Source organism: Gallus gallus, chromosome 4, assembly GCF_016699485.2.
Source record: "Gallus gallus isolate bGalGal1 chromosome 4, bGalGal1.mat.broiler.GRCg7b, whole genome shotgun sequence".
Lineage (NCBI taxonomy): Eukaryota > Metazoa > Chordata > Aves > Galliformes > Phasianidae > Gallus > Gallus gallus.
In genome coordinates this window covers 71098586-71112500 of record NC_052535.1, presented here as the reverse complement: position 1 = coordinate 71112500, position 13915 = coordinate 71098586, and the positions used below count along the sequence as shown (strand labels likewise).

Sequence of the window (13915 nt, the reverse complement as noted above, 5' to 3'; positions counted from 1 at the left end):
TAGTAACTCCCAAAATAAGTTTCCTTATGGGTGAGGTGGGCATAAATTGCAGTGAAGTGAAAAATCATGTAACTATCCATATCTCTCCTGTAGCAAAACCAGTTTTCCCTACCTGGTGTCCATTCCTAATAAAGAAAATGAAGTATGAAATAATACCAAGAAATAAAATAAAGTGGTGGCACAGTATACAGCTGAGATAAGCTAATAATGGCTGCTAGATAGGTACTCTTCCCTCCGAGCTCCTGCGGTCCCATCACTTTAGTATGATTATCAAGGAAATTATGTTGACTTTTGAGTGCTGCTGCGGACTATTCTTGAGTCATCTTTAAAAGAGCTGACATTCTAATTGCTTTATGAATTGTTTCAGCTCAAAGTTTGTTAAACAATGACATGTTTTACTGAAAAAAAATAAAAAACGTATGTAATTTGACATAGTGGCAGATTAATACTTCAGCATCAGATTGGCAGAACAATTAGACAGCTTAAATGTGTCCTACATCTTAATGTCTGTGCTACTTCAGGAAGCCATGGAAAGTCCTACTTTGAAAGATATGTTGCCATTTCACTGATAGAAATAAGTCAGGTTATCAAAGGATTTAAAGGGATTATGAGGCTTGCAACAATTACATTTAAATCTAGAAAATGAAAATCTAGGGAATTTAAGTTCAGAGTGGTGTATTTTGTATACATAAGCTTATACTTCTTAATTCTCATTCATTATACATATGCTATTGGTCTTCTGAAACAAAATGAAATAACACAGCCAAAACTATAAGATAAAAACAAATTAAATGAGAGAAAGCTATGCGTTTCTGGTATGCTTTCTTTTGTATTACCATGTAATCAAGTAATGAAATTAGTATTTCTCTAGAATTCATTATTTTTAATTTGATTTCCCTTACTATTCTGTATGCAACTAACATTATGATTCTATACTAACAACCAGTTAACTAATATGACTTTGGCTGTAACAGAACAACTTGGGTTTTTTTGTCCAAAAAAAAAAAAAAAAGAAAAAAAGAAAGAAAGAAAGAAAGAAAAGAAAAAATTCTTACAAGAAGAGAATGATCTTGAAATTTTCTGCTTTGGAGAGCCTCATTAAACCATTTTCAGGTTTAATGGGTGTCAGAACATTGTTTTGGTTTTTTGTTGTTGTTGTTGTTGTTGTTTTTTTCTTTTGCTTATTAACTACATTACTAACTTTTTCATTCTGTATTCATTCAATTGACTCATATGTTAAATGGTAATTTATTTTATTCATTATTCATCTAAAATGTTGAGAAGAAACAGCTACAGAGGTTGAGACCAAAGTAGATAAGTGTTAGTAATCACATTAACAGAATTGCAGTGCTGAAGGGAACATTTAGAGGTCATTTTATGTACCCGTCCTTTCCCAAGGTAGGATTAGCTGATTAGCAGAGTTTATGCTACCCTTGGGAGAAGTTTGTCTAGCCGTTCTTAAAACTCTAACAATGGTGGAAACTCTGTAACCTTTCATCACTATATTTATCCTCAAAGGATTTTCATTAATTTATTTAATTATTATTTAACATTTTAAAGTTTATTAGCTTTAATATTTCTAATCTGATTTGCCATGCAAAATAGATTGTTTCCACCTTTGCCTTACTATATATGTCTTTTTGGTACATGAAAAATGCTGTTTTCTTATTAAAGTGCATTCTCATTCTGGCTAATTTTCTCTCATTCATTTAGAATGAGGTATTCCAATGCTAAAGCATAAGTTACTTGTCTTATAGTAATGCTTTATTTATTTATTTATTTAAATTTGTTTTAGTGATAAAAGGCAAAGCATTTCACAATTTTTTTTTTTTTTTTTTTTTTTTTTTTTTTTTTGAAAATTCAGCTATGCTCTCACTTAGAATCATCTAAGTACTTGTAGTTTTGGCATGCTACTTCTGTGAGTCTTGCTGGTCCTGGGAATTGTTTATAGAATACTTAGGGTGTAAAACACACACCACATTTCAAGTACAGTACTTTAAATTCTCATTTTCATTCTGTGATCGTTTTTCCTTATGTATAGAAAAAGGTTCAGAATTCATTATTTTGTATCCTATCATCATACCTCCTCTCACTATATTACTCATTCAGTTAATGTACATATAAACCTTTCTGTTCTCTGAAATATTTCTTGAGCACTGAAAAGCATTTCAGATGCACAATATAGATGAAATTATTTTTGTCCAAAAGTAATTAATATATTAATTACTTCAGTGCAATTGGCATATTTCAAACATCTATGTTTGACTTTATTCAGGAGAAATGCTTTAGAGATAGCATGCACTGTCTCTGCAGCACATGATAATGCCACATTCAGAGTGACAGCAGTCGAAGCCTTGGGGCACTAAATGCTTCTTGAGATATGTTCAATTGCTGTTTAACTGTATTTAGCCTAAGGTGCAAAGAAAGAAGTCGCTGATGCCTTCAAACATGTTTAAGTGTTTTAATAGTGCCTTGGCATGTCAGAATATACTACAGCACTAACAGAGTGCAGTTCCTGAATTACTGCAATTAGGAGGCAGGAATTTCAAAGCCCATACTTCTGTAGCTCTCTGTAATTCAGTGCTTTTTTTCCCCATAAAACACGAATTCCTACAATGTGCACACTCTCTTCTCCATTATTGTTGTCTGATCATGTAGTCAACACTTGTGATGTTTTAAGAGCTCTATTGTTTCTCCAATCATGCATCTCATAAAACAGATAGCCATTTAACATAAAAGCTATGTAAATGAACTCCTGTTTAATTATATAGCTTTGGCGGTTTTCCACTTGAATTTTTGTGTGGCACTCTGAATGTAATGTATTTGTGTACATAGCCTAGGAAAAGGTGGAGTGAAAACTGACACATCCAAACCACAATGTCTGTTATTCCTGTAAGTCAGTAGCTATTCCTTTTTTCACCACAGACACAAACTTCTGAACAGGTATTCTTCACAGACCTTCAATAACTGGAAACACACAGGGCTATTATGGGGAATAGCAGCAAAATCTGCATGCAGCCACTGATTTGTAATAGATACAATTCAGCACACCATCTAACAGTGACTCTTCAGATCACATGGACCAAGCTGTGTGGTTTAAAGTACTTTCATACTACCATAGTATTGTGTGACCTTTCCAGTGATGTACTCCAGAAAGTCTACAACTAGGAACACTTTCTTGGTACTGAGTTCCTATTTCTGGGAATGTTCAGGCTGTTGTAGATGGACAGGGAGTAGGTATTGCTCTGAAGAGATTTACATTTCCAGGGTCAGGAAATGGAACAGAACTTTAGACTACTTGGGTATAAAGCCCATTGGTGCTGTAGGCTTTGTGTGTGGTTTACGAAAGATGTGAAAGTGAAAAGTCCCTTGCATCTTCCTCAAAAATACTGCATATTCTGGGACCATATCAGGACTAATTGCTATGAGTGGGTTTCTCTTAAAATATATTGTACAAGAATGGGCAGAACAAAAGGTTATAACCAGAGTGAGTATACAACTTTGACTGTAATCCTGCAGTATGTGTGTGTGTGCATTAAATCACAAAATGGTCTTATGCGGAGTGGCTGAAGGAGCTGGGCTTGTTCAGTCTGGAGATGAGGGGGATCAGGGGAGACCTTATTGCTCTCTAGAACTACCTCAAGGCGGTTGTAGTGAGCTGGGGGTCAGCCTCTTCTCTTGTGTAACTAGTGATAGGACTAGAGGGAATGGCTTCAAGCTGTGCCAGGGGAGGTTGGACTAGGTGATCCTGTGGGTCTTTTCCAACCTTGGTGATTCTATGATTCTATAATTTATAACATTCTCATTGACTACTGTATTCATAATACTTTTTCCTTGTTCACCTACACTGACCTTCGGTATGGAATGGGAAGAGAGAAAATAATAGAAAATTGTTTGGGTGGAGTATTTTGGTTGTTAGTTTTTTTGGGATCAAGCTGTCAATTATCATTGTGTTTCCCCTCTCAGCACTACCATGCTAGATGCCTTCAATTTAATTTTTTTTTCTTTTATAACAAGCAATCCTTTCAGTCCTAAAGCAAGAGCCAGCTACAATCAATAGAAACATGATCATACATATAAATAACCCCATTCATTTGCATGCTTTCATACAGAGCTTTATGGAAAAGTTCTCAGAAATTAGCAATTGATTTTTAAAGAGTTGTTGAATCAATAGTAAATTTTATTTTATTTTTAAATGATAATTATCATTTAACACTGCAAATTTTTTGATACAATCTTATATGAGATACAATAAGGAAGTAGATTTTGGTCCTCCTCTGTGGGACCCTGTAATGTTCTCCATTCTTTTTAAGCTGAAGTCTGAGCAGATGCAAGTGAAATTTGATTTCTGTATATTCAATTTTAAGGGTAACTTTTTGTATAGAGTGCTTAAATTTGGATATTCTATGTGCAAAAAGTTAAAAACTAATTTCAAAATCTGTAAATGTCTATATGATGAGAAATACCATCCTTCCAGGTTTATTTTCTTACTAATTAACAGTGTGATAAAATTTGTTAGTAACTGGCATTTTAAGTATGTATTTGAATCTGTTTCAAGATATATAACTGTTTTAGAAATCTGTTATTCTCTTCTTAGATGATTTGCCAACTGTGATAACAAGTTCTTTGCTGTGTCATTCTGTTAGATTTGTCAGCTAGCAGGGTGATTGCTGCTGAAGTGTCTATCTTTTAAAATGATGAGTACTTAAAAATCATGTTATTTAGAGATATATGTTCAGATGCAACTTATTCTAGAGGAGCAAACTTTTTTTTCCCCTCAGACTCAGAGATTGCTCACAACCCTGGTTAGATAATGTGAAAACAGACGCTAAAGGTCACTAGTCTGCAAAAGAAGGTCAATCTGTTCAGAGATTTAGCACAAGTACATTTAATTACTTTGTAGTTAAAGCTGTGTGGTGTTTTATTTGTAATGAAGGTTAAATCTCTGTTATCTACTGAAGTGTATAAGAGGTACCCTAGTCTTCATCTGACTAGTTTAGGTTTTTCTAATAGTTTAGTCATGAAAGCAGTGTCTGTATAACTCATCTTCTGATATTACAAAGACAGAAATGACAGAAAAGATTTACTCCTACCCCACACCTCACCACCAAATGCTGAAGTTATATCCATCTTTTAAACAGAAGAGCAGACAACAGGTTTCATTAGCATGTTAGATTAAATGTGTGCTTAAATGCTATCCTGATTTAAGCTCTTAAAACAGATGCAAGAAAGCAGGGGACTAGAAGACTACATTAACTGTATGTGCCAAATACTAACTGAAGGATGTGTTAGAGGAAAATGTATCTCACAGGATCCAATAGCCCACAGGAGGCAAGGCTGCTGTAGCTCGATGTCCGCAAGTTCAACAAGTAGCAAATCTGAAGATGAGTTCCCAGCAGGCATGTACACAGAGCACAACTGTATGCCCCACATAGACACAGCTAGCTTATCAAAGACACACAGAGCAACTTAAAACACATGGCACTAATGGACTTATTCTACCCCTCTCTCTGGTTGGACAGCATGGGAGATCAATAGTGAGTATGTGTGTGTACATGTGTATATAATGCATCTATATATATTACACATATATTCACATATTCACTATAAATATTCACTGTATTCAATCTGGTCTGGAGAAGAGAAGGGTCCATGGACACCTTATAGCAACCTTTCACTATCATAAGGGGGGCTATAATAAAGAAGGGGACATATTTTTTTTGCAGGGTATTGTAATAGGACAAGGGAAAATGGTCTCAAAATAAGAGACAAGAGCTTTAGACTGGGTATAAGAAAAAAAAATTGTTATTGTGAGGCATTGGAATAGATCACTCAGAAAAGTGGTGATTGACCTGACATTCAAGGTCAGTCTGGATGGGGCTCTGATCTGGGGCTCTGATCCCTCTGATGGGGACCTGATCTAGCTGTAGGTAATTGCTGGGGAGCTGGGCTAGATGATCTTTAAAGGTGCCTTCCAACTCAAACAATTCTATGATGCTATGATTCTATATACAATATGCTATATATATACAGTTGGATTATATATATTTATATATTTTGGAATTGTATGTGTGTATATATATATTTCTGCCTCTTCCTCCTTCCCTCAACCCCTTTTTCCACCTTTGATCCTTCCCCTAAACATTCCATAATGAAGTCCCATACAATCCCCAGCTGCTTTTCTCCTGCATCCCATATCATGTCCTAAATCCCATGACAGCAATCCCTCCTAGACCGAAAGGTGATCAGGAGATCAGCTGCTGATGACTCATTGTCATTGGCTTCATTCCCAGACAACAGGGCAGATGGCTCTGCTGGAACAGCCTCGGGAGGGGCCCTGACAAAAGTGGTTGCTCCTCTGGAGTCCTTGATTTGGATTCCCATCTGCCACTGCACATCCTTGTACTCCACTGAGCCTAGGCAGTGGCCCCTGTTATGAGTCTGGGAATATCCTGGGAGGATATTTGGTTTCCTCCTCCTTCCTTTGTAGGTATGCAGATTAGCTTTATCTCAAAAAATAACAGGGTGAATGAGACACATTCTGACAGTTGTCTTATGAAGTATTTGTTTATATTCTTCCAGAGTAATAACTTAATAGTAGTAGCAAGCATAATGTTTAATGGTCATTGTTCAGAAATAAGGTGTTAGTTGAAAACCTTACAGAGGTTTAGATGGAAAGTAGTTTTGCTTTCTTTTAGAAAGATCTGAACAGTTTTCTTGTTTAAAAATCAAAGAACATTAGATACAGCTCAGCAGTTAATTATGCATCTTACCTTTAGGGCGTGACAGAATAATATTAGATTTAGCAGACAAATAATAGACAATTTTCCTGATACATTCCCTGTCTTTTGTGAGCATCTCCAGAACACGGGTACCTGAAAACTAAACTGATAACTGTCCATAGCCTTTGTATTCTTCATTGAAACAAATGTAGTAGTCATGGCTGAGTCTAACTGTAGAAGTCTCAAAAAGGACAACTGAAAAAAAAACAAAAGAACCCTAACTTAGGTTTCTCCTTCCAACCTTACACATTTCAGCTACAATTACTCAGTTATATAAATGTCAATGCTGTTTTCTTCACTGAATTCAGTCATGTACTGAAATAGGAAATATTGCACAGTATTCAGCGTGGTATAGAAATATTGTCAACTCTTCATTTAAAATAATAGGCTTTTTTTTTTTTTTTTTTTACAATCTTGCAACAAATTATTAAATAAAGAAATAGCTAAAATGCATGAATGAATTAGGAAGAGTTGAATGTAAATCCAACTTTCAAGAGCTGTTGGAGATTTATCAGGATTAAATCTGCAGATGAAGAAATGAAACATGACTTCCCTGCTAGCATCTATTGTAAATATTATAAATCAAATGAAAGGCAAAGGATTTTATTTATTTATTTATTTTGAAATAAAACTCAGGTATGTCTTTTTTTCTTATTCTATAAACTATGAATTTATACAAATTTCATACTTGGAATTGCCACTGTTTCAGAGGGCCATTTGGCAGCAAAAATCAAAGGAAAAAACAGGCAAGCATCAAGGAATAAAATTAAGACAAAATAGACTTTTGGAAGATGGTTAAAATTACTGTTCCCACAAATTTGGGTGGGGTATTGGGAAGGTAAAAAGTGGCTGTATTCCATATGAAGTACCTTATTATTTATTTCTATTTTGAAGATCCTTACTCTTTTTTGACTTTTTTTTTTTTAATAAAAAAAACCTAGAAGTTGCATAATAGAAGTTTTAATGTATGAAAGTCATATAAAATACTTGGTAAAATTAAATTTGCCTTTTGATTTTTGTTCTTCATTAATTTCTATTCATCTTGTTACTTTGTAGGCAGCTTTACTTACATCTCATAGATCATAAAGTAGGGTAAAGTGAAAAAATGAAAAAAAATCATCCTATGCTGTCCTTAAAATAAGTCCACTGCAGATGCGGTGATCTAGAACAGGATACCTTTTAACGCAGCACATCACATGAAAAATATGAGTGTACTCATTCAGGCAGCATTCAGATTCTTCCTACGTCTCTACATTACATACACAGCACATATAACAGCATTACCTGTACATGTTAGATTACACGTATAACCAACTGCAGTTTCTTTGTATGCTCGTACTGATCATTGATCGTAGCACTCATACTGTCTCCTAACAACAAATACTATGTTGTGAGAAATACATGCAGAGATTTACCTTGTGTTACAATTGAGTCTTATTGCCAATAGCAGATCTGCTCACACGCCAAAAATTAAGAATGTTCATAAGAGTTTGCAGGTTCCAGAGCCTTATTCTCATTTCATGTAAGTTACATACAAATCAAAGAAAGCTATTTTTAATAATTTCAAAGAAATTGGCAGCACAGAATTAACTGCTTGGTTGACTCTTTTAGACAGCAAAAATGAATCAGTAATTAATGCCAAATTTGACTTTGCTTTTGAGATTGATTGACAAACATAGGAACTGACTTAATATTTTTACTTTTCAGTTCTTAATATTCAGGTTTAAGTATTGATATGCTTTTGGCATATGGGCACATGCAGTGTAAAAGAAGATATTGCTAAGGAGCTTACTGCAACATTCTTATTAAGACCTTTAAAAATATCTTTTTTAGATTTAAGGATTCTCTGTTTCGCTGGAAGACAATGCAGTATTCATTTGTAAAGGCAACTCTATTTTACTTTCAGATTCAAGGCCTCTGCCAGATGTAGCCCTGACAGGGAAGTGTACCCGAGAGTGTGATGAATATGGCCACTCGGACTCCTGCTGGATGCCAGTTCGCACTTCTCCTGAAAGAAAGCAGAAGAGCCAGCCAAAACTCTCCACTTTCATGCCTGTTGATGAACGGGGCAGTCAGGAAAAGCTGGCCAATGGAGAAGCTTCCCTCATGGGTGATCGCAACAGAAACCTCCTTAACAAAAAGTTGACCTCATCCTATGAGACCTTCAGCGCCGCTAATTTCAGCAAAAAAGAAGAAGGCAATCCAGAAGATATCCCCCTTACACAGACAGGGGAATACAAGCCATCTCCTGTCAATACTCTAACTAGAAGAGAAGTTTACCTGTAGGCTAAAAAGCAGCAACAAATTTCTTTCATGTTGTAAGCAAGAAAAGGGGCAAAAGTCTTAAAATCAAAACAATTTTAACAAAAATAAGAAACAAAAAGTGGAGGCCACCAAAGAGACATAAGCTCTGCTTGCCACTTCTGCCTCCATAGCAGGCATTTAATTATACTGTCTGCCTGACTATACTGTACAATGTAGAAAATGTTGTTACTTGCATGTCAAATCCCCCCTCACCACTTTTTATTTTCCTAAATCTATGGTTGCAAACTCCTCCCATAGTAATGAGCTTGATTAAAAAGAACACAACACGTTGTTGTTTCTCCTCTGCAGAAGCATGAGTTAAGCCACTCATTTTTTTGATGGTCATCTGGCTTGTTGAGGATAACGGGTCAGGGAAAATATATTCAAAGCATATCATCTGAATATTGCTGATCCCCACCAGGGACAATCCTTCAGAAACCATACAGATATAAAGATAAATATAAAGGCATAATCATTAATAGGCACTTTGTGAAGACCACAGCTTTAATATTCTCACCTCTCATCTGATGCCGGATGCGACAGAGATATGTTCAGCTTGAGACTGCCGTCCAAAACATGGCAAACTTTCTTATGAATCATGAACTCTGGTTCTGTTTTATCCATAGAACAAATGTGTTCTAGCTGTGTCTCTTTCTCTCCTCTCTCATTCTTTGTAATGATTACTTCAATGTAAACACAATTAGTAACACATATACCGTAGCATAGTAATGATAAACTCTTGAAATTATTTTTCTGGACAAGACTAACATCTAACTGGGAAGATAGTAATAACAAAAAGGCCAAAGATCACACTATGGATCAGGGGAACTGCTAAGTATTGGGGCTTGGCATAGAAAACTAATATACTCATACACATGTACTCATAGGATACCTTCAGTTACATTTGCACAGCAGCACATTCTACAAGCCCAGATGACAATATTTTTTCCAGTGTGGTTCAGTTGAATGCCCAGAAGAAATGATGTGGGGTTTTTTTTGTGATGACATGATATGTTGCAGCAGATGTTTCATATATGATACTGCCAGTTCCAGGGAATTTATGAGGTCAAAATTAAAAAATAATAGTATTGCTAGAAGGCTGTATTAGTGAGAATGCTTGGTAGGATGAAGGTGGACAATGTGGTGATACAATGACAAGAGAATATTAAAACTCAAATATAAAGCCTTCTTTTCAGAGTGCAAGGAATGATTGCTGAGTCTTTTGTCATCGGTGTTGCAGATTGATTTTTATCAAAGAGGTAATGCAGGTTTTCTTGAAACACAAGTGCATTAAAGCCAAGTGAAGTGCAATACTAAACAGTGTCAAGACTCAGAACATTTAGGCTAGGTAGAAAATAAACAGTGTGATATGATACTCACCTAGTGGATCAAGATGAGTCAAAAGGAATCCAAACTGTCTACAATATGCAAGAGCTCTGGGCTATAATGATTCTCACAGTGAGCACTTCAGGAAAGGAAGAGGAAATGAAACAGGTTTTTGTGCAATAAAAGCTACAAAATGTGCAGAACTTCAGCCAGTTTCTCCCTATCTGATGCTGCAGTAATAATGACAAACAGCGCAGACATTCAGATGAAAGTGACAATTGAAGGACACAGCTTGAGAAGGGGAGAAGCATTCTAATCCCTGGCTGTTTCACCTGGCATTAAAGCATGATTAGATGGCTCTCTAGATACTGTAGTCATAATGTAGCTTTGGGTAGTTTCTTAGAAATAACCTTAAACAGCCTATAGTAGAGGTTGCTAAATCAATACAACTCATCACATTTATCTTTTGAATTCACTTGTCCATTTAGTTGGAGATGCTGTTTCTGGCTGTTCCATTCTCTTCTCTTAGGTTTACCTTCTTCATGTAACATTAGTTTGTGTACAGCAGTTATGATGAATGGGCACATTTTAGAAAGAAAATCAAAGATTAATAACGATTGAACATTCTTATGTTTAATTATTTAAGTAATATGAAGACATGCAAACCAGTACTTTGTTATGAGACTGCATAGAGCAGTTACTGCTTTGTATAATCTGTAAGTACCTGTTTAAAAATGCTTCTAAAATGCTTATGTAATGTATACACATTTTTCTTGCACGTTTCAACAGAATACACAATTGCATAATAAATGTTCAACAGAATTTCCTTTGATAAATTTTTATTTAAAATTACACACACAAAAGAAATAGGTAGCTTGGTTCAATATATTGTTAAACCCTTTGACACAAAAGAAATAGGTAGCTTGGTTCAATATATTGTTAAACCCTTTGTCTTTGACACTAATAATTCAGGTCATAGAAGACCTTCAGATTAAATGGGTCGGCAGTCACTCACCGATTTTCACACCACATTAAGACAGTCATTAAATACTTTACCTGTGTGCATCTCCTTAGAACTAAATGGGTGTGAAAGAATTTTTTTAAAGTTCTATCTACTGTAAGTATTCACAACAATTCTAGTAGAACTAGCCACTATTAACATGCTGATAACTCTTCTGACCTGGCATGACACACAAATATACTTTGTGTTTGTATTTCTCTTTTTATTTTAAATAGGTTAAATCTGGTGCCACTCCATAAATAGAGTGCTTTTGTATAAAAATAAATAAACTATAAAAAATAATTAGGGTGAATGCAAAATATGCAACTGTGCCTTTTATACCTGTTATTATGGTAGAGTGGTATTTGGGTTTGGACACAGAGGGATAAGGGGCTATTCCCAACTTTTTTGAACCTGTATATTTACCTGCTTATTTTCTGAGAAATTATAAATAATATATTTAAAAACAAGTCTTTTGCCAAACTCAGTTAATGGACCAGTCTTAAGCATTATTGACACAATGCTGTGGTTTAAATATGTCTTGAAGGTTATTTTGTTTTTTGTTTGTTTGTTTTTTGTTGTTGTTTTTCTAAATTAATCTTTGTGGGGGGTCTTGGATTGTCTTCATTTGTTTTTTAATTCTGCAGCCTGGAGAACAATGATCAGTCTATACTATAGTTGTTTAGCAAGGTGTCACCAGTTCATGTTGCCAGGAAAATTGTCAAACAATTTCTTTTTAATTGGTTTTTGCTGCCATCACATTTCAGTTGTACAGTACAGAAATCATCTTTTTATTTCTTTCCATGGTAAACTCGAATGAGCTTTGCATGTGTTTTACATTAGGGCACCTTTATAGATTGATGCATTAATATATAACTTTATATGTATTAGAAAATTCAATAGCTTTGGTCTAAAATCTAATGCTCATTTTGGATCTCAGATCCACTATGTTTATTCAACATGATTTCTGACTGGCCTGCTGCCTGAGTTTCAGGAAAAAAAAAAAAAAGGTAAACATTATTTTTATGTGGGGGAAGAATTTAAATGGGATTCAGATGATTGACTGAAAGGCTACCCTAGGAAGTTGTCAAGTAGGAAAGCAAGAAGTATAGTTGAAGGCTTGCCACAAGCACAGCTATCACCAAACACTTGTAAGAACTTGAACAGTGAAATATTTTTCCTTTTCTTTCATTGGTGATAAATGTACAGTGTTTCCTTAAGGAATGAAGCAGATGAAATAGCAATAGAGATAAAATTCCATCAGTTAAGTTGTATTATTGACTGAAAAGCATAAACACAAGAAAGAAGAAAAATTTACCAGCTACCTAGGGTATGCTTTCAGACAAGTTTTTCCTAAATTTTAAAGCACTTGCATTCAGTGTGGTACGATCTGTTTGTAATATTAATCATTGACTATTGTTCTGCAACTTGGATGTTGATAGTGAAGCAGAGAACAATTTATCATTGTTTATTATGAATCACTATGCACGCAACTATGCTAAACATGGCAAAATGTATTAAACGCTAGTCCACCTCTATTTATGAAATATTTACATAATTTAATTTGCTTTTGTACAGTTTTATGTAAATAAATTGCTTGTCATTTTTGTCTCTGCAAATTAAAATATAACATGTTCAACTGGTTGCTCATTTGCTAGCGTACTTTCTGTGACACTCTTCCACTTTTACTGGATTAACACACATGCAAGCTTGCATATTTAACCTATATTTTGCATGGCAAGGATGAAGACACTCTTGTAACTGGCCACTTCTTTAGTGCTGATGTAACTGAATTTACTTAACAGAGTGAAACTCAGTAGAAATAATTCACACTAAGGACTGCATACAGCTACTTTCAGAAATAAGGTACTTGTAATGACTGCAGTTGCTTCCCATTACTGTTCAGAATAGCTTCTTCTTGAGGCATGGTTAAAGCATTAATAAGAAGGGAAATAGTAACATTTGAGTAAAAACTCAGCTATTTCCATTACAGAATAACAATTTTCCAGTTATCAGTTGTTGTTTTTTCCCCTAAAAGTTTAGAACTCCTAATAGAAGTCACTAACACTAAGTGTCAGTGAAGCATCTATATTGAAAAGAGCAAAATAATTTACACTGTTTAAGAGCAAAATGTGAAATGAAAAGCTACAGATCTTTCTAGGTGTGAGTCAAATCATCCATCTCAGTGTAAAAACAGACTGAGAACAAACTATCCTCAAGAAGGAACAGCTGAGAAGCAGAGTTTATCTCTTTGTCTTCTGCTTTACACACTTTTTTTTTTTTTTTTTTTTTTTGGTTAAAATAAAGCAGGTTCAAAACCAGATATTTAGTTGGGATTTGCATCAGTTTAGTATGTGAAAAATATCCTGGAAAGGGAGGAAAGAAAAATTAAAACTTTTGTTCCCCTTACCTCCTCATTGGTGCTACTGTTTTGTACTAAATACAGTACTGCTACAGAGACTTTGCAAAGTATTGTATAGGATACCCCACTGACCAACACAAA

At 34.9% G+C, this 13915-nt stretch overlaps 1 protein-coding gene across 7 annotated transcripts in view; it reads left to right on the top strand.

Annotated features, from left to right (window-relative positions):
- PCDH7 (protocadherin 7) overlaps positions 1-13062 on the top strand; it is a 256931-nt gene extending 243869 nt beyond the window's left edge. For 6 of the 7 annotated variants that reach the window (XM_040699312.2, XM_040699310.2, XM_040699309.2 and 3 more), the window contains one exon: positions 8689-13062. In XM_040699312.2, coding sequence (XP_040555246.1) covers positions 8689-9068 — 380 coding nt within the window. In that variant the 3' untranslated portion in view covers positions 9069-13062. The remainder of the gene's footprint in view (positions 1-8688) is intronic. The other variant, XM_040699313.2, reaches the window with a different exon arrangement.
- Positions 13063-13915: the final 853 nt, after the last annotated feature.